General features: G+C 42.4%; 2 protein-coding genes across 3 annotated transcripts in view; one reads left to right on the forward strand and one right to left on the reverse strand.

Annotated features, from left to right (window-relative positions):
* Nucleotides 1-7,754: 7,754 nt before the first annotated feature.
* On the forward strand, nucleotides 7,755-23,032 carry tsr2 (TSR2 ribosome maturation factor). The gene is made up of 5 exons (XM_003215719.4): nucleotides 7,755-7,927; nucleotides 10,706-10,796; nucleotides 13,291-13,382; nucleotides 21,327-21,512; nucleotides 22,162-23,032. Exons 1-5 carry the CDS (start codon nucleotides 7,847-7,849, stop codon nucleotides 22,273-22,275), a joined length of 564 nt encoding a protein of 187 aa, XP_003215767.1. The 5' UTR covers nucleotides 7,755-7,846; the 3' UTR covers nucleotides 22,276-23,032.
* Nucleotides 22,832-27,571, reverse strand: part of fgd1 (FYVE, RhoGEF and PH domain containing 1) — a 73,842-nt gene continuing 69,102 nt past the window's right edge. For both annotated transcript variants that reach the window (XM_003215733.4, XM_062971195.1), the window contains exon 18: nucleotides 22,832-26,815. In XM_003215733.4, the coding sequence (XP_003215781.2) occupies nucleotides 26,564-26,815 (252 nt within the window). In that variant the 3' untranslated portion in view covers nucleotides 22,832-26,563. The remainder of the gene's footprint in view (nucleotides 26,816-27,571) is intronic.

Below are 27,571 nucleotides of genomic sequence, written 5' to 3' on the forward strand. Positions count from 1 at the left end.
TAAGCTCACATATTACTATTATGTAACTCCTCCTGGAAAAAAATGTCCTTTGCATTTCTTTGGCATTATATAATGGGACAATGTTTAATTATTAAATTGTAGCTACAGCCTCATTATCCCATGCCTATACATTTGCATACAATACGTTTATTCCCCCCCCCCCCCCCCCCCCCGCCGCCAAGACAAGCAATATTTTTCGAATATTACTCTGGAGACTAGGGTTCACATCTCCAATCCACCATGGAAACACTCTCTCAGCCTCAAAGGCAAACTCCCTTTGAACAAACATTGCCAAGAAAAAAAAACCCAAAATGTGGCCATCTTAGATAATGACTTCACAGCAGAAAAAGTTGTCTGAACGCAGAAAGGCATTCCTTTATCAATTTTCTAATATCTTCTTAGAAATGAATGGCACAAGTTAATTAGAAACACGTGCCTATGATGAAGCAAACCCCATTTAACTATTCTGATTGAGTATATAGGATATTACCGCAATTATTACATCAAAGAAATATATTGCTGAAAGAGACCACGTGAGCCATCTAGCCCAACTCTGTGCTATGCAGGAAAAGCACAATCAAAGTTCCCTCAACAGATAGCCATCCAGCCTCTGTTTAAAAGCTTCCAAGGAAGGAGATTCCACTCACTGGGGCAGAGAGCTTCCACTGCTGAACAGCTCTTACAGCCAGGAAGTTCTTCCTAATGTTCGGCTGGAGTCTCCTTTCCTGTAATTGAACCCATTGCTCCATTGAGTCCTAGTTTCCAGGGGAGCAGAAAACAAGCCTGCTCCCTGTTCCTTATGACATTCTTTCAAATATTTCAACGTGGCTATCATGTCTCCTCTCAACCTTCTCTTTTGCAGGCCAAACATACCGAAATTTTTCAGCCTCTCCTCATAGGGATTCATGGTTTTCAGACCTTTGATCATTTTTGTCGCCTGTTTGTCAATCTCTCTCTTGAATTGTTGTGCTCAGAACTGGACAGTGTTATTCCAAATGAGGTCTGACCAAAGCAGAATAGAGGGGCACCACCACTTCCCTTAAGCTAGACACTAAAGTCCTTTTGATGCATCCCAGAACCCATTGACTTTTTTAGCTGTTGCCTCAAATCAATACCGTGTTTCCCCGAAAATAAGACAGTGTCTTATATTAATTTTTGCTCCCAAAGATGCTCTAGGTCTTATTTTCAGGGGATGTCTTATTTTTCCATGAAGAAGAATTCACATTTATTGTTGAACAAAAAAAATGATCATTTATTATATACTGTATAGTAGTTGTCATCACAAACCAGCATAATCAGACAAACTGTGAATCCTATCAAGAATTTCTTGTTACTACCATTATTTCCATATACATCAATCTATGGTATGTACATTTACCAAACCTGCATGCTCTAGTGTTCTGTTCAGCGGGCATGCTTCCAAATAGAAACGATGCTAGGTCTTATTTTCGGGGGAGGCCTTATATTTAGCAATTCAGCAAAACCTCTACTAGGTCTTATTTTCTGAGGATGTCTTATTTTAGGGGAAACAGGGTATGCATCCTGGCAGTGTTTTGGACCATGAAGGACTGGATTAGAAATTTGTGGTATGTTTATTTTGATATATTAGGTTTTATTACTGAGTTCTAAAACTTAAGGAAAAATCCTCTTCTAGCATTTGCGTTATTTTTATTCCCTCTCATTACAACATTAATCGTGTTTGAGGATGGAATTGGAGCCGAAATTTGGGAGGGCATTGTCCATAAGAAATTACAATTGAGACAAAGAGCAGGCAGAATAAATAAAAAAGAAACAGACTGCTCAGAAGCTATTGGCTTGTGTTTCACCAAAGAAAAGGTAGCAGCCTATTTTCCCAATGATACATGAATTTTATCAATTCCTCTCAAAGTGTAATAGGTTGGATGTGCTAGAGCAGGTCTTCTTAAACTCTTTCCACTTGTGACTTCTTTCTGCCTGAGATATTTTTACAATAACTGGGAATATAGGTATATAAAATAGGTATTAAAAAGCAAACATTTATTGATAACAAATCAGTGTTTGCAAGGCTGGTTTTCCTTTTTGTGGAGTACAGCTGAAGCATTTTCTGCAGAGTGTATTGTAAACACAGCAAGTTGTTGCTAATAGATCTGTGTAAAAATGAATGGCATTCAGAAACATTTTACTGTTTCCATTTTTGTGCCCCCAGCTTTGAGCTACAGGGACTCCCCTTGGAGTGGGGACCCACAATTTAAGAAGCAGTACACAAGAGGATTTCAGCATCACTTGCTCCCATTCTTGTTCCGAAAACCAGTTGCCCTCCCAAAGACACCAGAATACTTTGATATGTTCTAACTTCGGTGGCTTTTATGCCTCATTAGCTGTTGCTATATCTGTATTTTTAATTTAAGCAATTAAATCACTTAGCATTGAGTGCCATTACCTTCACTTTACTAGCAATATTTAGTGAGGTTCAGCACCAAGAGCATAATGGCATCAGGGAATGAATGGTAGAATTGAGAATCGTAACTCTGCTATTAATTCAGCTTGGGCTAGTTTAGGGCAGTCATACTGGGTAGTCTTTAATCAGAAATCTCCTCCCATCCATCTAGGAGTTTCATTGCAATTCATTAAAAACATTACAACACTCATCATTTATGGATGTAGATTTTTTAATTAAGTCTATCTCATTTGTTTGTGGAAAGTAGCTAATAAATTATGTACTGCTACTGTGGATAAAAGGAACACAAAGTTGTTTGCAGCCCAATGTTGAGCGTGTTTCCCCAGGAGTGAACCTGAATTCTGTGGCTCATATTTTTAATTGTTAGGACTCTAGCATTCATGTCTCCAGAGACATCACTTGTCTGTTATACTTGTCTGTTATAATATGCAAAATGATTAGAAAATAATGTCTTGAAGCATTTAAAGAGGATCATTCATGGAGCACTAATGGAACCACAGGCAAGTGTTTAGACAGCCAGAGGACACACCTTTAGGGAGAAAAGGTATATACCCGACGTTGCCCAAATGTAATTTAGCAATACTTGTAAAAATGTAAATACTTGTAAAAATGTAAAGCAATACTTGTCAGCTTTACAATTTTATAAATGGTCCCGTTAGAAATTGTATAACTTGGGCAATACTGGGTACATACATTCCTGCTTTATAAAAGTTTAAGCACTCAGTTTCTCAGCACAGATTAACTCAGGTGACTTTTTTCTTATGTATTTAAAATACTCAGTGCTCTAAATAGAGAACTGAATTTATTGTTGAAGGCTTTTACAATCAGAATCACTGGAGTTGTGTGTTTTTCAGGCTGTTTGGCTGAGTTCTAGCAGGATTTTCTCCTGACATTTTGGCTGCATCTCAAGGATCCTCTGAAGATGCCAGCCACAGATCTGGAGAAAATGCTGCTAGAACATGGCCATACAGCCTGGAAAACACACAACACTTCAATAATTGAATTATTACCCAAGTTTTATCATCTTAAGATTGGAGCCTGCAATGGCCTAGGGGATAAAAGCCTCGTGATTTGAAGGTTGGGTTGCTGACCTGAGGCTGCCAGGTTCGAATCCCACCCGGGGAGAGTGCGGATGAGCTCCCTCTGTCAGCTCCAGCTCCATGCGGGGACATGAGAGATGCCTCCCACAAGGATGGTAAAACATCAAAACATCCGGGCGTCCTCTGGGCAATGTCCTTGCAGACGGCCAATTCTCTCACTCCAGAAGCAACTCCGGTTGCTCCTGACACGAAAAAAAATCATCTTAAGGACTCTTTTCTCCTTTCTCCAGGTCACTTCTATCTTTATCTGTCTTCTGAATGGGCTTCCATTGGAACTTCTTCATGGCAACATGGTGACCCTTTGAAAGGGATTCCTTGATTGTTTCCCTAGTGAAGCTCTAGCATGCTTTCATTTATGATCCCTCCCTCTGTGGTAGCCTTTTTATCTATAGAGTGCCACCTTGTGGTTGCTTCTGTACACATATTTTGTTAACTTTTGATATCCTGCCACAAAAAGGGGGCAATTTTTTAGTTGAAACTCCATCAGTATTTTAAGTTGGATCATTAAAGTTCTGTTACCAAGTTTGGTCCAGATACATCAAGCCAAGTAAGAATCTTTGTAGAACAAACAAACACACAAACATATATTGAGAGAGATTAGCCCCAGAATCCCCCTTTCTTACATTTTAGTTTCAAGAAAAACATCTATTTCTGTTTTATTGACTATTCTAAATCCTTTGACTCAGTGGATCATGATAAATTGTGGCAAGTTCTTGGTGGTATGGGGATACCAAGTCACCTTGTCTCTCTCCTGAGGAATCTGTATAATGACCAAGTAGCAACAGTATGAACAGACCATGGAACAACAAACTGGTTCAAGATTGGGAAAGGAGTATGGCAGGGCTGTATACTTTCACCCTACCTATTCAACTTGTAGGCAGAATACATCATGCAACGTGCGGGGCTTGATGAATCTAAGGCTGGAGTTAAAATTGCTGGAAGAAACATTAACAACCATAGATATGCAGATGATACCACTTTGATGGCTGAAAGCGAGGAGGAGCTGAGGAGCCTTATAACTAAGGTGAAAGAAGAAAGTGCAAAAGCTGGGTGGCAGTTAAACATCAAGAAAACCCAAGATTACGGCAACCAGACTGATTGATGACTGGCAAATAGAGGGAGAAAACATGGAGGCAATGACAGACTTTGTATTTCTAGGTGCGAAGATTACTGCAGATGTAGATTGCAGCCAGGAAATTAGAAGACATTTACTTCTTGGGAGGAGAGCAAAGACCAATCTCGATAAAATAGTGAAGAGTAGAGACATCACACTGGTAATGAAGGCCCGCATAGTTAAAGCAATGGTATTCCCCATAGTAACCTATGGATGTGAGAGCTGGACCATAAGGAAGGCTGAGCGAAGGAAGATAGACACTTTTGAACTGTGGTGTTGGAGGAAAATTCTGAGAGTGCCTTGGACTGCAAACCAGTCCATCCTCCAGGAAATAATGCCTATCTTCTCACTGGAGGGAAGGATATTAGAGGCAAAGATGAAGTACTTTGGCCACGTAATGAGAAGACAGGAAAGCTTGGAAAAGATCATGATGCTGGGGAAAATGGAAGGAAAAAGGAAGAGAGGCTGACCCAGGGCAAGATGGATGTATATTATCCTTGAAGTGACTGGCTTGGCCTTGAAGGAGCTGGGGGTGGCCATGGCCGACAGGGAGCTCTGGCGTGGACTAGTCCATGAGGTCACGAAGAGTCAGAGACGACTGAACGAACAAACAAGTTTCAAGAAAAATAAATTTTATAGCTCACAGTCACATTTCACCAACTTAGTAACAATAAATGTTTATACTATGGGCCCTTCCAGACAGGCCCTATATCCCAAGATCTGAGCCTAAGTTTTCTGCCTTGAACTGGATTATATGAGTCCGCACTGCCAGATAATCTGGGATAAACAGAAAACCTGGGATCAGATCCTGGGATATAGGGCTTCTCTGTAAGGGCCCTATGCAAAAGAGTCTGAGAAAATAAAGCTGAAGTATAAGCTATTTCTTCATAATCTATGAAAGCTCAGGCTACTAATGTCACGCTCTCAGTTAGTCTCTAAGATTCTACTGTAAATATCAGACCTGCCACATATACCCAAATTGTGAGTGGACCTTGTGAATCACCATGGAAAGATAACCTTTGATGAAAGAGTAGCCCCTTTCAAGAACAAGCAGCCCAAGGCAAGAGGAAACATTTATGGGGGACATAATAATTGTTTAAATAACTTCAGAGCACAGTGACTTAACATAATATTCAGTGCTTTTCACAGCAAGAGTAACATTGTCATCAAAGGAGAAAAACAAAAGACAAGGGTTCAGTCATAGAGCCTTTAGTAGCAATGCAGGGTGGTTTGATTTTGTCCTTCAGTGGTTACTTTATATGTGAGAACCGAGTTAGGTTGCTGACATGTTAACATAGACCCCAGCACTTTCTCTTTCTCTTGTATGCTATCTAAATGGGGAAAGCCCTTTGGTTCTAAATCAAAAAAGTATTTTAACTCTACATCCCATAGGACAGTGGTGTCAAATTCCTGTCCTTCCAGGTGTTTTGACCTTCAGTTCCCAGAGTTCCTAGACATCGGACAAGCTGGCCAGGTCTTCTGGGAGTTGGAGGCCCAAACAGCTGGAGGGCCACAAGGTTGACACCTCGGCCTTGGACATAATTCTAAGCGAAAAATCCGTATGGCTTCTCAAAAGCAAAATTAGTTAAATTTTACAAAAGATCATGAAATACAAGAACTTACAAATTGAAATTGGATGACTATGACAAAAGAGAACAACAGTGATACCAATAGTGGTTGGTGCTCTTGGAGGCATTCCAAAAACCTCGGAAAGCCTTCATTTGGACAGAACACCAATCCACATGCTGCAGAGGCAGCACTTCTCAGAACTGCGCACATTCTACAAAAATACCTCTAATATCCTAGGCCCTTGGGAAGAGCCTGATATTCAGAGATGAATCCCAGACACTTGGACCTAATGTGCATGTGTGCTGTGATGTTATGTACATGTAACAAATATAATAATACAGGCACTCCTTGGGTTACAAACATCCAACTCCTTGTTAAGAACGGGGGTGAGACAACAGGAAGTGAGAGAAATCTATCCATAGGGAGGGAAGTTCTCTCCTGGAAGAGTTTTGATGGGGAAAAGGGGTCTCCACTGACGCTTCCTCACCAATCCTTGTTTCTACAACAAGCCACATTTTCCAAAACCCAATTACAGCAGGGAAAGAAAGTGAGGCCAAATCTTCTGAACGGAGGAATAGACAGCAAACCAAACTCCACAGCAGTATTAACCTTGCCCTATACTATCCAAAGTGAGCCCCTGGTGGCGCAGTGGGTTAAACTGCTGAGCTGCTGAACTTGTTGAACGAAAAATTGGCAGTTTGAATCCAGGGAGCGGGGGTGAGCTCCCGCTGTTGGCCCCAGTTTCTGCCAACCTAGCAGATCGAAAACATGCAAATGTGAGTAGATCATTAGGTATCACTGGCGGGAAGGTAACGGTGCTCCAAGCAGTCATGCCAGCCACATGACCTTGGAGACGTCTATGGACAATGCCGGCTCTGGTTTAGATATAGAGATAAGCACCAACCTCCAGAGTGGGACATGACTAGACTTAATGTCAGGGGAAAACCTTTACTTTTACTATGCTATCCAAAGATTGATCAATGGTCGGAGTTAGACTTAAAAGTGTACCTGTTCCAACTTACAAATTCAACTTAAGAACAAACCTACAGAACGTTTCTTGTTCGTAACTTTGGAGACTGCCTGTAGTTGGTGAATTAGCTTTTGCTCATTTCCCTCCAGCCGTTCAATGTATCCACTTTCTCCTCTTCCAACAGACAGTGGCACCAAAAGGAAAGGGGCTTCCCTCGAGGCTGCATGATCTACATCAGACATTGGCAAATTTGGGCCTTCCAGGTGTTTTGGACTTCAACTCCCGCAATTCTGGTAGGCTGGTAGGAATTGTGGAAGTTGAAGTCCAAAACACCTGGAGGGCCCAAGTTTGCCCATGCCTGCTCTACTGTGATGAGGTCCAAACTCAACATCTCCGGATCTCATAGCCAGGTGAGGTCAATCTGTGTTCATTCTCCAGTATAAGAGGCCCCCTCCCTTCCTATTTTCAAGCAAGGAGAGAGAGAGAGATTACAGAATGAGAGAATCATAAGGGAAGTCCAACCCCATTCCGCCATGTAGGAAAAGCACAAAGGAAGAGCTTGCAGATCTTTGGCTCTGTGCTGGCTTCCTTCTGTCTGCCTGCCGCTCATCGATGATTCGGCGCTCGACCCTCTGCCTGCCTGCCTGCTGCTTGCGATGGCGGCGCCGAGCGCGGAGCCACGTGGTCTCTTCGGGCAAGGCGTGGAGGCCCTGCTGAATAGCTGGCCCGTCCTGCAGGTACCATCATCCATTCGCTGCGGGCGGGGATCAGGCCCCGGAGCCATTTGCTCGAAACTAGGACACTGAGAGCGAGAGAGACAATAGTTTATGGCGAGCCAGGAGGCCAGTGTGTCCCAACGTCTGGGAGACTTCAACTCCCAGAATCCCTGAACTATGGCCGCACTGGCAAGGAATTCTGGGAGTTGAAGTCCAAAACAAAGGAGACCCAAAGGTTAGGCACCTCCTGCGAGCGCCAATAACAAAGCAATAGCGATGGCATTAAATCAGTGGTTCTCAACCTGGCGTCCCCAGATGTTTTTGGCCTACAACTTCCAGTTTCTCAGCTGTTCGGATTTCTGGGAGTTGTAGGGCAAAAACATCTGGGGACCCCAGGTTGAGAACTACTGCATAAGATAGAGCAGATACACCAGGCATGGGCAACCATCGGCCCTCCGGGTGTTTTAGACTTCAGCTCCCATAATTCCTAACAGTTGGGATTTTTGGGTGTTGAAGTCCAAAACAACCTGGAGTGCCGAAGGTTGCCCATGCCTGGTGTAGATGCACCCATTCATTGGGACCTTGTGAAAGACGGGAGCTGGCTTTCCAGCAGCGATATCAAAGCTTGGGGACTACAGTTCCCAGAATTCTCCAGGGTCATAGCAACTTCTGCACCTTCCATGGCACTGGTTGAGGAGACGTGTTGATGCATTGTATGTAGCAAACAATAACAAGAGAGTCTTGAAAATGAATGCATTTAATATAACTTGACCATTTGCATGGATTATAGATTAATCGATATACAAGTCAAAGTATTTATTTCTTTATGTTTGTCTGTCTCGACCACAAAAGATGCTGCTAGGTGAAGTGGCCCTCTGATGTCGCAGGATTGGCTCTTGCTAGGTGAAGTGGCCCGATTGGCTGTTGTTAGATGGTTTGGATGTTGCTAGGTGAAGTGATCCTCAGTAATGTCACCAATTGGCAATTGCTACCGTGTTTCCCCGAAAATAAGACAGTGACTTATATTAATTTTTGCTCCCAAAGATGCTCTAGGTCTTATTTTCAGGGAATGTCTTATTTTTCCATGAAGAAGAATTCACATTTATTGTTGAACAAAAAAATTGAACATTTATTATATATTGTACAGTAGTTGTCATCACAAACCAGCATAACCAGACAAACTGTGAATCCTATCAAGAATTTCTTGTTACTACCATTATTTCCATGTACAACTGGTATGTACATTTACCAATTCTGCATTTTCTGGTGTTCTGTTTGGCAGGCGCTGGGCATGCTTCCAAACAAAAACGTTGCTAGGTCTTACTTTCGGGGGAGGCCTTATATTTAGCAATTCAGCAAAACTTTTACTAGGTCTTATTTTTCGGGGATGTCTTATTTTTGGGGAAACAGGGTAGGTCAGGGTTTGGCTGTTCCTAGTTGATGTGACCCTCTGATGTCACCGGATTGGCTATTGGTAGGTAAAGGTTTACCTGTTGCTAGTTGAAGTGCCCTGATTGGCTGTTGCTAGGTGGAGGTTCACCTGTTGCGAGGTGAAGTGGCCCAGGTGTTGCGAGGTGAACGTTTGGCTTTTGCTAGGTGAAGTGGCCTTTTGTGATGTTGATGTCATTGTATTGGCTGTTGCTAGGTGAAGTGGCCATTGGCTGTTGCTTTTTTTCACTAGAAGCACAAGATCCACTTCCAACAGCCAAGTTCAAAAGCAACACATTTAGAAGTCAAGAACAGAAGGCCTCTGAACAAGTTCTGAAACCAAGGTTCCATCTATACCAGTGGTTCTCAACCTGGGGTCTCCAGATGTTTTTGGCCTTTAACTCCCAGGAATCCTAACAGCTGGTAAACTGACTGGGATTTCTGGGAGTTGTAGGCCAAAAACATCTGGGGACCCCAGATTGAGAACCACTGCCTTAACGTGACAAACAAAGTTTCTAATCTATGTAGTATTTTTTCTTTATTCTAGAACTCTGCAAAGAGGCTAAGTGTGGTATCAAAGGAAGCAGCTACAATACTGGCAAATTAATAAATACACTAAAAAGCATGGCCTTTGTGGGTAGAAGTCCACAATATAACTTAACACTCGTACACATTGGGCTGAAAATGGTCACTGTCATCCAATATAAAACAATTGCGCAGAGTGATATTTCTGAATATTCATGCATACGTTTGTGCTGCAAATAAGATGGGAAAATGTTATGGATTTGCACTAGGTTTTGTCTCATAATCAGCAATAAGGAATCATGGAAACTGCAGATCAACCTCTTAAGACCATACATTCCACACCACAAATGCTATTGTATTTTAAGGGTAACAGCAGTGAATTCTTCGCTTGCATATCCACCCAACTTTGTAAGCAATGTTACAAAAATATAAAAAATTGAAGCGTGGACTGTCAGTTGTGTCTCTCCCCTTGTGCTGCAAGCAGAGTTGAGAAGTGTTTATGTATAGATAGGTTTCTCCTTCAACTTAAGGAGAATAAGAATCTTTTAAAAGTGTTCCAGGTGTCGTTAAGGACAGAGAGAGCATTTTCTTAATTCATCATCTTAAATCCCGCAGAAAATTTAACTAAAATTTGCCTTTTAAAAGCTCAGCCCAGAACTGAAAAGATGTGTTTTGCAGACAGCCAAAGCACTGTCAGGCTACCACTGCCATCCTTAAAAAGTGTTTATTTTCACACCACCAAGTCTCAGCTTGTTGACTAGAAGATTGCTTGCTTGTTGAAGAACTCCCAAGGTATTTTTTTTTAATGAATAGGCCCTTGTCGTCTTCTTTTTTTTTTTGGTACAGATCGCTGTTGAAAATGGCTTTGGGGGTGCATACAGCCAAGAAAAAGCAGAATGGATGGTGGGAGCTGTGGAGCAATACTTCCAAAGCAATGGTAGGGTGCCTAAACAAGCGAATGTCTCGATGAATCTATTATCAGGTTCTTATTGGTGTGAATAGCCTACAGGTTGACAGTATTGTGACAGCAATTAAAATGAGTCTCTAGTGAGAACTTATTTTTGCCTCTGATTTGATGTTTTGCTATGGTGGGAATCCCATCTGAGACTAATCTTGCTGCGTCCTGTCCTTGAATTAACAACAAGAGAACAGTTTAGGCCTAAGGTAGCTTCTTCAGTATAGAACTTGAAAGAGTTACTTTGCGAGAGGCTTACAGTGCCTAGAACCTGGGAATATGTATTGCAGACGATTATTTTCAAGATCTTATCTATACTTATCTTCATTGTTCTGGTGAAACTCATTTAGGTCCTGAAAACCTCTATGATTTTCCTGAAATGTAAAAGTGAACAAATGGGTAAAGGCAGTCCCTGAGTTACAAACATCTGACTTAAAATGACATAGTTAAGAACAGGGTGAGACAATAGGAAGTGAGAGAATCTACCCCTCAAAAGGGAAATCCTCTCCTAGAAGAGTTATTATCATGGGGAAAAGGTGTCCCCGCAGAAGCTTATACTGTTTATACTTATCCTTGTTTCCACAACAAATCACATTTTTCAAAATCTAATTCTCACAGGGACAGAAAGGGAGGTGAAATCTGCTGAACAGGGACACAGACAGCAAAACAAACACCACAGGAGTGTTAACCCTTCCCTATGTTATCCAATGCATGCATGCATGCATGCATGTGTATGGGTGTGTGTGTGTGTGTGTGTGTGTATATATATATATACACACACACACACACACACACACATACATACACACACACACAGGACCCTGGTGGTGAAGTGTGTTAAAACACTGAGCTGCTGAACTTGCAGACCGAAAGGTCCCAGGTTCAAACCCCGGGAGCAGCGGAAGCTACCGCTGTTAGCTCCAGCTTCTGCCAACCTAGCAGTTCAAAAACATGCCAATATGAGTAGATCAATTGGTACCGCTCTGGCGGGAAGATAATGGCGCTCCATGCAGTCATGCTGGCCACATGACCTTGGAGGTGTCTACGGACAATGCTGGCTCTTCGGCTTAGAAATGGAGATGAGCACCAACCCCCAGAGTCAGGCATGACTGGACTGAACGTCAGGGGAAACCTTTACCTTTACCTATATATATATATATATACATACATACATACACACACATACATATACAGTAGAGTCTTGCTTATCCAACCTTCGCTTATCCAACGTTCTATATTATCCGACGCAGTCTGCCTTTTAGTCGTCAATGTTTTTGTAATCAATGTTTTCAAAACATTGCGATGTTTTGTTGTTAAATTCCTAAATACAGTAAGTATTACATAACGTTATCATGTACTGAACTGCTCTTTCTGTCAGTTTGTGGTAAAACATGATATTTTGGTGCTTAATTTGTAAAATCATAATGTAATTTGATGTTTAATAGGCTTTTCCTTAATCCTTCCTTATTATCCAACATTTTTGCTTATCCAACATTCTGTCGGCCCATTTATGTTGGATAAGTGAGACTCTACTGTATGTAAGTGTGTGTGTGTGTACACGCACACATATATACACATGTACATATACATACACATTCATGTATCAATCTATTTATCTTTCTGGAGTTATGTTTTTAAAATGTGCCTGTTCTGACTTACGTACAAATTCCACTTAAGGACAAACTTACAGAACCTATCTTGTTTGTAACTTGGGGACTGCCTGTATTGGTCACAAGCAGGTGGAGAGAGCCATTATCCTCCATTATAATTGTCCCTAAATTTCAAAACCAAACACGTCACATAGTGCATCTACAAGAGAGGTGCGTGGTTTAACCAGAAACTCAGGGATCAGGGATTCTTGTCATGGTTTTTCTGCTCGGTCAAGATTCAGATTTAGTGATCACAACTGGGAGGTTGGAAGCCAGGACTCGCCACTTTCAGTTCAGCAGGGAGTTGAAATTCAGGGAGTTAAAGTGAAACATGGTATGATTTTTTTTCGTGTTAGGAGTGACTTGAGAAACTGCAAGTCGCTTCTGATGTGAGAGAATTGGCCATCTGCAAGGATGTTGCCCAGGGGACGCCCGGATGTTTGTTGCTGTTTTTTACCATCCTTGTGGGAGGCTTCTCTCATGTCCTCACATGGAGCTGGAGCTGACAAAGGGAGCTCATCCACACTCTTCCCAGGTTGGATTTGAACCGGCAAACTTCAGGTCAGCAACCCAACCTTCAAGTCATCAGTCCTGCTGGCACAAGGCATGATCAGAGGTCCTGATTATTTTATGCCACAGTATGGGATTTCTCACTGACCAGATGTCTTAGACAACAACTCCCACAATCTCTTACTGTTGTCTGTGTTGTATGGGGCTGATGAATGTATTATGACAGGCGTGGAGAATATCTGGCCAGTATTGTCTTGGAGTTCTTCCTTCTTCACTCTGCAGTATCTGACTCTTACCTTTGTTCATCTTCCTTGCAGCTGACCTAGAGCCAGATGAGGTAGAGGATTTTCTTGCTGAGTTGATGAACAATGAATTTGACACAATGGTAGAGGATGGCAGTTTGACTCAGGTATCCTTTCCCCCCCTGGTATTTCTGTCAATCTTCCCTCCTTTTTATCTCCCTTATGCCTGGTTTCAAAGGTCCAGGACTGCGATTGCCCCGAAGGCCATCAGCTTTAAACCTTTATTCCAATAAATGACACTACTCAACATCTTACCGAATGAGCCCACAAAATCCATCACATTTTGTGTGACAAATAGGACACAAGAGCAAGCAAGGGTACACATCTATCTATCTATACACATAATAAAAGTGAAAATCTGTATATGTGTATGTGGCAGGGGTATCTGCTTACATAGACAGCCTCTGGCCTCCACAAACAGCTTTAACCCACATTGCTGAGGAACCACCAAAGCTCTCTCCCAAAGAACATTGCAGGTTATAGCGAGCCACATCCCAGTGTTCCTTTCTCTCTCAATTGGTGTGGAATTTGCATGACCCCACCCACTGCCTCTCCCTTAACCCTTTCCTATTTTTTCTAAGGCACACAGCAGCTGAACATACTATCGTAGAGAGAGAGGTTTGGGGAGAACTCACCATGACTTATAGGAGTTGTAAGGACTGGGATGTATAGTTCACCTGCAATCTTAGAGCACCCTGAACCCCTCCAACGATGGACCTAGAACTATCTTGGCACACAGAACCCTCATGACCAACTTTGCATATTGGTGGGGTTTGAGGGTGATTGACCTTGACATCCAGGAGTTATAGTTCACCAGTATTCAGAGAACACTGAATCCATCTGATGACAGATATGGACCAAAATTGGCACACAAATTCAATATGGCCAACTGGGAATACTGGTGGACTTTGGGGGTGATTGACCTTTAACTCTGGGAGTTATAGTTCACCTGTATTCCGGGAGCCCTCTGAACCCCACCAATGATGGATCTGGGCCAAATTTGACACACAGACCCATCGTAGCCAACTGCGAATACTGGTGGAGTTTGTGGAGGATTGACCCAAGATTTTTGGGAATTGTAGCTCACCCATTTCCTTATGCATTTTCTAATGGGAGCATTCATAAAAATCAATAGGAAGGACTGGGTTTTTTCTAAGACATAGCGTAACAAATGACCAAATTGATATTACCTAACATCCAAAAACGAATAATGCCCTTTTTTACAATAACCTGGGCACCACCGGGCACCCAAGCTAATTCCAGTTAGTCTCAGAAATCCTAGCTGCATCTGATTTGAAACCATCTCAGCTCGTTCCTTTCCAGTGTAACTAGAGAGATCTGTGTGAAGGTGTACATTTCCTGACTCTTCTATTAAATTGGGAATAGGGATTGTAACTTCATACAAGACAAAACCAGAGTTTGAGAACTATAGAGGGTATGTTCACTACAGGCTGGATGGATAATGCATAGAAGTACATGACATGGCCCTTATAAATTCTTTTTGCAGGAATATTTATATCTATATATATAAAAGAGTGATGGCATCACGGCAATTCACAAAACAACAAAAGTACAGGCCCCCCAACCTCAAAATTTGACAACACAACCCATCATCCACGCCTCAAGGTTGATACAACAAAAAGAAAAGAAAAATAAAGTCCTAATTAGAGAGAGAGGGATAATTGTTTTTATCCAATTGCTGCCAGTTTAGAGGGCTAATCTCTGCCCACTTTGTTGCCTAGCAACCAGCCAAGGGACAGCCAGGTTTCAGTTAGGAGACAGGCAGATTTAGGCTTCACTTAGGCTTCTTCCACAGATTATCTAATTTGCACTGGATTATATGGCAGTGTAGACTCAAGGCCCTTCCACACAGCTATATAACCCATTTATAATCTTATATTATCTGCTTTGCACTGGATTATCTTGACTCCGCACTACCATATAATCCACTTCAGTGTGCATTTTATACAGCTGTGAAGAAGGGGCCTCATATAATCCAGTTCTGAGCAGATAATATAAGATTAGAAATATACAGTAGAGTCTCACTTATCCAACGTAAACAGGCCGGCAGGATAAGTGAATATGTTGGATAATAAGAAGGGATTCAGGAAAAGCCAATTAAACATCAAATTAGGTAATCGTTATACAAATTAAGCACCAAAATATCATATTATACAACAAATTTGACAGAAAAAGTAGTTCCATGCGCAGTAATGCTATGTAGTATTTACAGTAGAGTCTCACTTATCCAACACTCACTTATCCAACGTTCTGGATTATCCAACGCATTTTTGTAGTCAATGCTTTCAATATATCGTGATATTTTGGTGCTAAATTAATAAATCCAGTAATTTCTACATAGAATTACTGCGTATTGAACTACTTTTTCTTCCAAATTTGTTGTCTAACATGATGTTTTGGTCCTTAATTTGTGAAATCATAACTTAATTTGATGTTTAATAGGCTTATCCTTAATCCCTCCTTATTATCCAACATATTCGCTTATCTAACATTCTGCCGGCCCGTTTATGTTGGATAAGTGAGACTCTACTGTACTGTATTTACAAATTTACCACTAAAATATCACAAGGAATTTAAAACACTGACTACAAAAACATTGATTATGAAAAGGCAGGCTGCGTTGGATAATCCAGAACATTGTATAAGCGAAAGTTGGATAAGTGAGATTCTTCTTTAATATGAAATAATTACTGGGATAGAATAATGCAGAACAATATAATCTCTAAAACCAGGACAGTAAATAAACAGGGGAATTCCACACAGGAAACAATCAGGGCCAGCTAACACCTCCCAACAAAGTATTCCCATCATCAAAGTCTGGCAAATCCTGTTTTCTCAGGGCCACAGACAGTAGATGCACATAAAATATCGCAAACAACACCACTCTGAAAACAAGGGAATTCCAGACAGGAAACAATCAGGGCCAGCTAACACCTCCCAACAAAAAATTCACTCAGGAAGGAAACAGCCAGGCTTTAAAGCTGCAAGGCCATTACATCCTAACCATTTTTCCTAATTGCAGCATTCATACTTGCCTCCAACAAACAAAAAAACCAATCAGAAATATTGTATATTCACAACCTTTAGGAAATAATATCCCCTGATGGCACAGCGTGTTAAAGCGCTGAGCTGCTGAACTTCTGAACCGAAAGGCCGCAGGTTTGACTTGGGGGAGCGGAGAGAGCCCCCACTGTTAGCTCCAGCTTCTGCCAACCCAGAAGTTCGAAAACATGTAAATGTGAGTGCATCAATAGGTACTGCTCCGGCGGGAAGGTAACGCCGCTCCATGCAGTCATCCCACATGACCTTGGAGGAGTCTACGGACAACGCCGGCTCTTCGGCTTAGAAATGGAGATGAGCACCAACCCCCAGAGTCAGACACGACTGGACTTAATGTCTGGGGAAAACCTTTACCCTTGACCTTAACTACCACCAATTCCTCAATACTTTATTTCCCAGACCACCAGACTTTGCCACAGCAACGCGTGGCCGGGCACAGCTAGTTCCTTATAAATCCTTTTTGCAGGAAAGGGTAGAAGACATTCCTTTCAAAAAGAAAAGGAAGGTATTCTTAGTAACCTTTAGAGCAGTTGAATTCAGATTCTGGAGCATGGTCACCATCTAATACAGTAATTACTACAGTAATTGGGATTTTGCAGAGTTGCAGGGTATATTCTCTACCCATTATGTCCTTTGGGGTTTCGCTGGATCCATAAAGTCTGTTCAGATTAGGGTTGCTTTTCCATATCACACCTCCCCATGTATCCTGTTCTTTGGCAGTCATTCAGTCCATTCTGGGTCTGTTGATTTTAACTGACCTTGATTTCCCTGGCTGACATGATTATAGTTCACCACAGTGGAGTGCTGTTGTTCTACATGACAAGACAGGGTCTGATGATCAAGTTGCATAGCAAATGGCTCTGGCCCAGTGCTTCTGAATTCTGTGCTGCAGAGGGCAGCACAGCCAAAAGAGACAGAGGTCTTGTCATTAGTCTTCAGGGCAAGAAATTTCATCTTAAACTGGTGGCTTTTTTTTTCTGTGTCTGGAGCAACTTGAGTCGCTTCTGGATTGAGAGAACTGGCTGTCTGCAAGGACGTTGCCAGGGGACGCCCAGATGTTTTGATGTTTTTTTACCATCCTTGTGGGAGCCTTCTCTCATGTCCCCGCATGGAGCTGGAGCTGATAGAGGGAGCTCATCCGCACTCTCCCTGGGTGGGATTCGAACCTGGCAGCTTTCAGGTCAGCAACCCGACCTTCAAGTCACGAGGCTTTAGTCCACTACTCCAACTGGTGGCGTAGAGCATGATAGGAAGCTTAGTTTGTTTGCTACAGTAATTACAAAGTGCACACTTGTTTTTTGATTAGGATTAGTTGTATCTAGAGTACCCTAAAGCATGCATGGGCAAACCTTTTTGCCTTGGGGCTGCAGTGCAGGCCCAGCCACGAGGGAGGGGGGGGGGGGGGGCAAGCACACACCGGTGGAAAGGGCCAGGAAAAGTCAGGGGAGGGGTCATCCTCAGGTTGTTCCTCGGCATAAGGACAGGGCTCGTCACCCTATCCTTATGCTGGGAGAAAGGCAAGACACACGGCAACTGCCCCGGCCCTCCTTCCCTGATCCTCGAGCTGTCCTCTTGGCATTATGCTAGGAGGACGAGACAGGCGGTGGCTCTGAGAGTGCGCCAGAGGGCTCTCAGCTGCCAAGTATCTTCTTTGAGCCGTCCTCCTGGCATAAGGATGGGGCCGCTTACACTGTCCTTATGCCAGGAGGAGGGTGAGACATGCAGTGGCTGAGAGTGCTCCAGAGAGCTCTCAGTTGCTGTGTGCCTTCCTCCCTCATCTTTTTGGCATAACGATGTGGTGGGCCACCATGTCCTTATAACAAGAGGACAAGGAAAATAAGGAAGGCCTGAGATAAGCTTCCAGGGGGCCGCATCCAACCCCCTGGGCCTTAGTTTACCCATGCCTGCTATAGAAGGTTGTGCATTAGGCTACGGTTCTGAAGACCAGGGTTTGAACCATGCTCTTAGGTTAGTCACACTCAGTTTCAAACGGAGGCAAATCTTGTCAAGAAAACTCTGTAATAGGATCGCCACACATTGGAAATGACTTGAAAACACAGCAACAAAAACAGTTGTAGCCTTTCATCAGTTGAGAGGCAATGTTTTGTATAAAAGCTTCCATAATAGACTAGGAAGCCCCAAGTTCAAATCCCCACTCAATCCCAAACCTTGTTGTAGGCTGTTAATATTTCAACCAATATTTCTTACAAAGGTCTAAGGGGGAAAAAAGCCTTGTATACTACTCTGAACTCCTGTATCAATTTAATGATATAATAATATATAATAATATTATACTATACTAATATACTAATATTATAATATATTGTATATACATGTAATATTAATAATATGATGTAATACAATGTAATAATAATTATAATTCACTATTATTATTGTTTATTTATATTACATGCAATATTACTAATAATATTGTAATATAGTCATATAATATAATATATTGTATGTATATATATACTTGTAAACCGCCCTGAGTCCCCTTTGGGGTAAGAAGGGCGGGATATAAATGTCGCTAATAAATAAATAAATAATGTTGGCTGTCCTGTATTATAAAGCCCTAATTGTAAAAAGCTTGCAGTTTAGCTCAAAGTCCAGATTTCTGTGAATAGTTTTTTTTAAATGCTATTAAATTATATGTCTCTGTAAGACAAAGGAAGCCTATCCTCACATTCCCAGAGGATGACACCAAGCCAGGCAAGTATATATGAAGATCTTGCCATTTGAGACTCTTGTCTGTGTTGTGTAGGTGTACTGGATTACCTTCTGCCTTAGTTAAGAATCTACCTCAACCAATAGAAAGAGATGCTGACATGCTTTTGGCAAAATACCTTTATGACTGTCTTCATGAGGAAAATTGAATTAATGTTAAAGAGGAGAAATATGACTACCTAGCAAGATAACATCCTCCCAGTAACCTTATCTTCCACATTGAAAAACTGGGCAGGCCCCAATTCCCAGCATGAAAAAGAGGATTTCTCTGTATGCCAAAAACATGTGGTCTTGTGGATGTTGTTGGGCTACACCATCATCTCCATCTTATAGAGAGGCTGTTTTTTTAAAGAGGAGAAATTCCCAGTTATGTCTTCAGGTCTAGTTCTTGGATTTGCTCTTAAGCCAGAGTGCTTTATTCTGCCTCATTCCGGCTGAGCTTACTTCACTATACTATATTGTTGTGACAAAGCAGAAAAAGCCAGTGTGTTTTTTAATTGTGTCAGAAGCGACTTGAGAACATACTGCAAGTTGCTTCTGGTGTGAGAGAATTGACTGTCTACAGAGACATTGCCCAGGGGATGCCTGGATGTGTTACCATCCTGCTGGGAGGATTCTCTCATGTCCCCACAAGCTAAAGCAGAGAGACGGGAGATAACCCCGTTTCGCCGATTTGAATCGGTAACTTTCAGGTCAGCAGCTCAGCCAGCACAAGAGTCTAAGTATAAAGTTGTCACTGTATTCTTAATTGTAATACAGTAAAGTCTCACTTATCCAACATAAACGGGGCGGCAGAATGTTGGATAAGCGAATATGTTGGATAATAAGGAGGCATTAAGGAAACGCCTATTAAACATCAAAATAGGTTATGATTTTACAAATTAAGCACCAAAACATCATGTTATATAACAAATTTGACAGAAAAAGTAGTTCAATACGCAGTAATGCTATGTAGTAATTACTGTATTTACGAATTTAGCACCAAAATATCACAATGTATTGAAAACATTGACTACAAAAATGTGTTGGATAATCCAGAACGTTGGATAAGTGTTGGATAAGTGAGACTCTACTGTAATATGAAATTCAAGATAGATTAATATACATAATCTTAGTATTATTTGTAAGTCAGGAACATGGGAAATGAACAAATATATTTAGGTATGATTTACGCAGATATAACAAACATTAAAGAGCCCCGGTGGCGAAGTGTGTTAAAGCACTGAGCTGCTGAACTTGCAGACCAAAAGGTCCCAGGTTCAAACCCCAGGAGCGGCGTGAGCGGCCACTGCTAGCTCCAGCTTCTGCCAACCTAGCAGTTCGAAAACATGCCAATGCGAGTAGATCAATAGGTACCGCTCCGGCGGGAAGGTAATGGCGCTCCATGCAGTCATGCCTGCCACATGACCTTGGAGGTGTCTACGGATAACGCCAGCTCTTCGGCTTAGAAATGGAGATGAGCACCAAGCCCCAGAGTCAGACGTGACTGGACGTAACATCAAGGGAAACCTTTACCTTTTTTTTTTTAACAAACATTAAGTTCATGTTTGAATACTTTCCAAACAAAACTCGTTGGTTCTTCTATAGTCTCCGTAGTAAGAATTTTAAATAAATACAGTACAGTCCCATGTAAGTTCCAAACTGTGGTAGAATTTTTTTTGATGCAAGCGGCGATCAGGAATATGATCAGGAATGACAAGGGTTCCCAGGTGCTTCATGTGTTTGAGGAAGTATCTTCCAAGGATTTATAGGTTCCTCTCTGGGAGTTAATGGCTCTGCTGCAGAGTTCTGAGCCGTAGTGCTTCTGACTTACAGTTCATATTATTACAATTAAGAATACAGTGAAAGGACAACTTTGTATTAATACTAATTGCATATATATCTGTCGAGTTATCTAGGCACAAGGGTTTAACCCATTGCGCCATCACAACTCATTAGCCAGTGTGGTGCTCTTATTGGATTTTAGAAGAAATGATGTTTTCCTCCCCTCCAAATGTTGCCATTCTTTATTTTATTATGTGTTTATCCATATTGCTATGGCCATCAGTTCCAGCACTAAAAACATCCAGATATTTGAAGAGCCAGGAACTGCTGACTTTGGTTTTTCACCCTGGGAGTTTTGTGTGGTCTGCTAGGGCACAGTAAAGATGTAGTTCTTATGCCAGTTCTTGGAGAATTTGCCCTGGGAAAGAGACCTCGGGTTGGCTGCTGAAAGAGACGTGTCTGTCTTCCCCCCACGGTAGGTGAGCCAACAACTGTGCCTGTTCTTCAGGCAGTGCCAGCATGGAGATGGAGCAGCAGTGCGTGAAGCCATTGTCCGTCTGGCCCAGAAGAAGCAAGAGGCCAAGGTGGTAGCTGCAAAATCCCAACCAGCAGACCAGAGCAGCAGTGAGGAAGAAGAGGAAGATGGGCAGGAGGCAGAGGCAGAGGTATTGCAAAGGCTGTTGTTCAAGCACTGAGCCCATTGATAAATCTAGATTCAGACTGGTAGGGAAGTTTTGTGTGTGTGTGTGTGTGTGTGTCTAGTTTGCAGCTCTTATTCAAAACCTGATCTCCATAGGATGCAAGAGGGTAGTGAGGATAAGGAGGAAACCACAGCTGTGTGCCATGAAGGAAGGACAGACCAGGCTTTGTGGTGCAAAAAAAACCCTGACAGAGGGAGCACTTTTCCTGTATTCCTTGTAAACTTCTCAAATGACTTGAAACTTTTTCTTACTCCAGCAGTTTTTAAATATGCAGTTTTGTGTGGAGTTATGCTCTTTAAGCTAACCCAGGGATCCTCCTCTTCCTTATTCCTCTGCAGCCAAAGTCTGGACGTCATTGTGACTGCTGTCTTTTGATGCGGCAACAGTCATACTGTATTGCATCCAAATGATTCTCTAAGCTCAGGAATAGGTTCTAAATTAGACCCATTTGTTAACCAGAGGACCCCTATGGTATTTGTTAAACATTGTGATCAAGCATTTTCTCAAGTGCTTTTTAAAAGGGAAAAACCACATGTACTTTTAGGTACTCAGTTTCAATACTTTATGAAGAGCTAATCCAATCACTGTATTGTCTCACCTCTCCCACACCCAGGCCATGGAGTGCAGTGCTACTCCCAACGTGAATGGGCCAACATCCAGTCCTCCTCCATCATCCAACACAGAGGAGGAAGATGGTTGGACCTTGGTGAGGAAGAAAAAGAAATGAAGAAGACCAACCAAGCCCAGTGCTTGATGGCTTCATGCCCAGAACGGTGCCAAAAGGTTGTGGCAGGGCAAATCGAATTGTGCGTTTCTGCAGGACACATTTCTCTATGAACATTGAGAAGAGTGTGTTTGGGATGGTGAAGGGCTTTGCGTTGCAGAGGGGAGTGTTTTGGGGCCGCAGAGAGTTCTCAGTGGTAGACATTTTGCACATCCTTGGCTCATTGTACCTTTGGGACTCTCTTAGGAGATGCTCTTAAGCACTGAATAAGATCATGGCTGAAGGGCATCGGGTCCGTATAATTAATGAAACTGTTTTCCATGAAGGGAGATTAACTTTTGCCTCAGCTGTTTTCCTGGTGTTTGAAACGGTAATAAGAAGCTATATGTCTAAATATCTTCTAGTTTGCGCTAGAAAGGTTTTCTCCGTGTGGGATCCTCGTTATCTGTTTTCAACTACTGGAAGAGAAAATCATACCAGCCTCCTCTTCCTCACCTGGACCATTCCCAAAAGGGAAGTTGTGTTCTTGTCTTTTTTGGAATCAAAAAAGAGATGCGCATAACAGAAAAACAAAATCCTGTATTTAAAAACAATGGACATTGAAGAACAAAATACAACAATGAAACTAGAAAGTAAAATGGACAATACACAAATCTCGGTTGTGGGGCTGGGGACTTCCGGTCAATAGAAGCTCCCTTTCCCTAACCTCTGTAGTGGCCAGCCACTGTACATGAGCAACAATAAAATATTATTTTGGTAAGATTTTGTATATCCCTTAATACTGAGGCTTTTTTAATATAAAAGTTACATGCACTAGTTCTACACCAGGAGACTTTGCGGGGAAGGGGGATAGGAATGGGCACCACCAGGAAACCTACAGAAAACAAGGAAAGGGACACCCCCCTGCATGCACACACACATACATACACACATACATTGCACGCACACACACACTTTTTAACTTGAAACAGTACCAGCAGTAAGGGAAGGCATAAACTGCAGTCTGAAGAACTTCTGGTTTAGTGAAGGTCAGAACTTTTAAGAATATTAGCAATTTAAGTGCATTTTATCAAGGAGGATTAGCAACTGTCTTGAGAAAAAGGATGTATGGGATAGCCTCAGGTTGTATTTTCCATTATGGCCTTAAAGAAGCACAAGAGCATCACTGAGAGCAGAAGACCTTGCCTGTTCAAAGCTGAGCACCCTGCGTTGCAGTTTTAGCAACTACTTTATTGGGTTTAGTAGGCAGTGGCACTCCCATATGGACTTCCAGTGATTGGTTCAGCACTAACTTACGATTATGTCTTGGCTATTTGTTATGGCTGTGACAATCCCCACAATTAAACCATGTTTACCTAGTTAGAATTAGAAGCCAGGAGTTGAAAGCTTTTGAATTCCAGCTTGCTTACAATATGGCTTGTTCTGCACAAACTCGGAAACATGGTTTGTTTCCCCTAGCTAGATCAAAAAATATTTTGTGTACATCTGCAGTTGAAGCAATCAAAGATGGCTTAGAGCAGGCATGGGCAAACTGTTTTGCATTGGGGCCGCATTGCAGGCCAACCAAGAGTTCAGGGCAAGGAAGGGGGAACATGCTGGGTGGGGATGGCAGAGAGGAGGGGGCAGGGCACCCTCAGGTTGAAGGCGAGGCACACAGTGACTGCCCTATCCGATCCTCCTTCCCCAATTCTCAGGCTGTCCTCTTGCCATTATACTGGGAGGGAGGAGAATGAGACAGGTAGCGGCTGAGAGTGCTCCAGAGGGCTCAGCAGCTGTATGCCTTCCTTGAGCCATTCTCCTATACCATCCTTATGCCGAGAGAAGGGCGAGATACACAGTGGCTGAGAGAGCTCTAGAGAGCTCTCAGCTGCTATGTGCCTTCCTCCCCCTCCTTTTGACATAAGAACATAGCGGGCTGCCGTATCCTTCTGCCAAGAAGACAGGGAAAATGAGGATGGCCCAAGATAAGCACCCAGGGGGCCCCATCCAGCACCCAGGCCTTAGTTTGCCCATGCCTGGCTTAGAGTGATCAGTGAAGCTGCCCACTTTTTAAGATCCTGGGGACAAAGAGGAAGAAAATGGATATTTCTATGATGCCCTGCAAATGAAGCATGGTCTAACAACTGTTGGAAACAATGTTCTAGTACAGCGGTTCTCAACCTACGGGTCCTCAAGTGTTTTGGCCTACAACTCCCAGAAATCCCAGCCAATTGTTAGGATTTCTGGGAGTTGAAGGCCAAAACAACTGGGGACCCACAGGTTGAGAACCACTGCTCTAGTACAATGATTTGTAGACTGTTCCTCCTGGAAGAGCAGTTGAAAGTTGCAGTAGACTGCTGCGGGGGGAGGCGGCTGTTTTGCAAATCAGAGCCTATAAACAAGTTATTTTAATAGCATTCTTTTCTGTTGTGACAGTATCAGTAGAACTATTATGACCCGTCTGAGCCCTGATAAGTGGGGGAAAATCCCAAGAGGAATTATTTGATTGCATCAGCCCCATACAATTAAAAGCACCACCACATTAGGGCTTGGTTAGACAGCTGAATAAAACCACCCGGCTTAAAATGGCTTCAATCACTGGTGTTTAAAAAAAAGTCAAGTGCAAATCAAGAACAGATATTCTTGAATATTTTGCAACTTTGTGTTGCCCACTTAAACTGAGCTTGTGGACTGACCACAGTCTGAAATCCTCAATGGAGGGATCTTGCTCACATTGGAAGACAGTTCTTACATTCACATTGATACTCATTGGACTTGCATCACATCAGGCCACTGTGTGAAGTCCTGGCTCTATTCTAATTTAGCCTGTCCACATGCTGCATTCAAGTGTGCCAGCCTCCTTTGTAGAAGGAAGCAGTTCTATGATCGCCAGCAGCACAGAGGACCTCTTTCCTTCTTGCTCCTTCCACACACCTTGTTTCTCATTAAAAACACCTGAAGATGATAACATGGGCCTGTGGTATTTGCTGTGTTTCATTCCAGGGCCTTCCATGGATACAAAACATCAGTGGATGGCCAAGTCCCATTCTATACAATGCCACAGTAAAGTGATGCCTTTTCTATAAAATAGCAATACCAAGGTTTGCTTTTGGATTTTTTTGAATATTTTCAAGTTGTGGATGGCTGAATCCATGGATATGAGAACCAACTGTATTTCTTTCAGACGATCTATCATTTAAATGATGCACTTTTATCACCCCCTTTTAAAATTTAATTTGGCATTTGTGCTATTGCCGTCTCACATTTGGAACAAAATTTCCCATTTAGTAGCCTTTTTTTCCTTTTCAAATCAACCTACCCAACCAACCAACAGGAAGAGTGTAATATGAATGTCACTAGCAATATTGTGCAATTCCATTGACTGTAGTGAATGTTTGTGAGAAGTCTTCAGAAGGCTCTGCCATTGGAAACCAAGAAAATAGTAGAGGAATGAAGAGTGAGTATTGGAATGTGGCAATTAGTTCACCTGGTCCACCTTTTTGGGAAGAAAAAGAGAAAAGGTTTCTCGGTAACAGCAGACCTTGCCTTGTCTGAGCTGGGCTTTTTTCCTTCTCCTACACAAGCTCTTTATCTCTCACATAATTCTGATTCTGTTTGTAAAGACAGAGGCTTAGGTCCTAAGTATAAAGGGCATCTGATAAATCCGAGGCAGGCTAAAGTCAACCTTCTCTACCTCAAAGTAGCTAGACAAAGGGAAATGAATAAGTAAAATGTCACTTAGTATCATACAAAGATGTGGAGGAAGATGAAGGAAGAAGGCAGACCAATGCAGAAGAGGGGGAAAAGAAGCCCCCACTGAAATAAAATTGGGTCCATGTCAGTTTCTCATTCCCTCACCCTTTTCCCAAGCCACTGCAGTGGAGAGTATATTCAGTAAGTGCTAAATAAGCAGCGGATATTGGAAGAACAGATATTGGTCCAAGATGTAAACGACAAGGGGGGGAGGCATGTTGGAGGGAAGAAATCTGCTTTTAGGGGTCAGTTTCTTCTTGTAGGGAGGGGGAATGCGTTGGGTTTCCACATGCCAAGGCTGGACAAAGAACTGCCCTGACGTAAGTCTCAGTGCATGTATTATCACTCCTACAGCCAGGAAGCGCAGGGAAGTCTTTGTAATGGAAGAGGCAGGAGGTGTCCCATGGCAGGTCCTTGAAGTTGATGGGGAAGAGCAGAGAAGAAAATGCCAGAGAGTGGGGAAGGGAGAATGTTTCAAGTATACTGGACAGAGTATGTTGAGCATGTTCCCCAATCTGGGCAGGGGCAATTCATGATCCTTCTCACATAGCCTCCAGGTCTAGGTTCTCTCTGCCTCTGTATCCTCATCGGCCTCCACAATGGAAGGTGGCCCTTTGGCTTCTTCTCCGCGGCCAGCCCGGCTCAGCACCTCCATCCATCGCTGTCGGAGCTCCTCAGTCTCAGGGCTAAAATACCAGCACAGGTGGCTTTGGCTGATCCGGAAAGCGTGGCGCCGATCCACCCGTTCGCCCGGCTCGGGGAGGTTCACCTCAAAGCCTATCAGAGGCATCGAGCGCTGGGCCTTCACGTCCTGCAGAATGACCGACAGGCAGGTCCAGTTGGAAGGGACAAACAGCATTGAAGAAAAAGGAGCCATCTTAGTCCAGATTTACCTAGCTTAGCATTCTTCTAACAACAGCCAATGAGATGTTTTAAAGGGGTTCATAGCCAGATGGGCCAGCCTTTATATGGGACAATGAGTTTGCCTCTTAATACCGTAAAACCCTTGTGTCTTACTGTATTAAGAGGGGTATGTTCCCAGCTAGACATGGCAAATATGATTAAGCACCATTCAATTATCACATTTCTGGTCCCAGCCTACCATAGAGTTCTTTGGTGACTACAGCACTAACAATTTAAATATATATATATATACAGTAGAGTCTCACTTATCCAACATAAACGGGCTGGCAGAACGTTGGATAAGCGAATATGTTGGATAATAAGGAGAGATGAAGGAGAAGCTTATGAAACATCAAATTAGGCTATGATTTTACAAATTACGCACCAAAACATCATGTTATACAACAAATTTGACAGAAAAAGTAGTTCAATATGCAGTAATGTTACGTAGTAATTACTGTATTTATTAATTTAGCACCAAAAAATCATGATATATTGAAAACATTGACTACAAAAATGCGTTGGATAATCCAGAACGTTGGATAAGCAGATGTTGGATAAGTGAGACTCTACTGTATTGAAAACACGGATGTATAGTGAGAAGTGTTAAGTGAATTTTGTTTTCAAGGCTAAAAGGTGTGTGGTAAAGCTAGCAGTCATGGAA

The sequence above is a fragment of the Anolis carolinensis genome, chromosome 2 (genome assembly GCF_035594765.1).
Source record: "Anolis carolinensis isolate JA03-04 chromosome 2, rAnoCar3.1.pri, whole genome shotgun sequence".
NCBI classification, from domain to species: domain Eukaryota; kingdom Metazoa; phylum Chordata; class Lepidosauria; order Squamata; family Dactyloidae; genus Anolis; species Anolis carolinensis.

Coding starts and splice junctions, on each gene's coding strand:
- tsr2 (XM_003215719.4), top strand. CDS start 7,847: ATGGCGGCGCCGAGCGCGGAGCCACGTGGTCTCTTCGGGCAAGGCGTG. Junction 10,797..13,290: donor GCAATACTTCCAAAGCAATG/GTAGGGTGCCTA, acceptor TCTTCCTTGCAG/CTGACCTAGAGCCAGATGAG. Junction 21,513..22,161: donor GGCAGGAGGCAGAGGCAGAG/GTATTGCAAAGG, acceptor TCCCACACCCAG/GCCATGGAGTGCAGTGCTAC.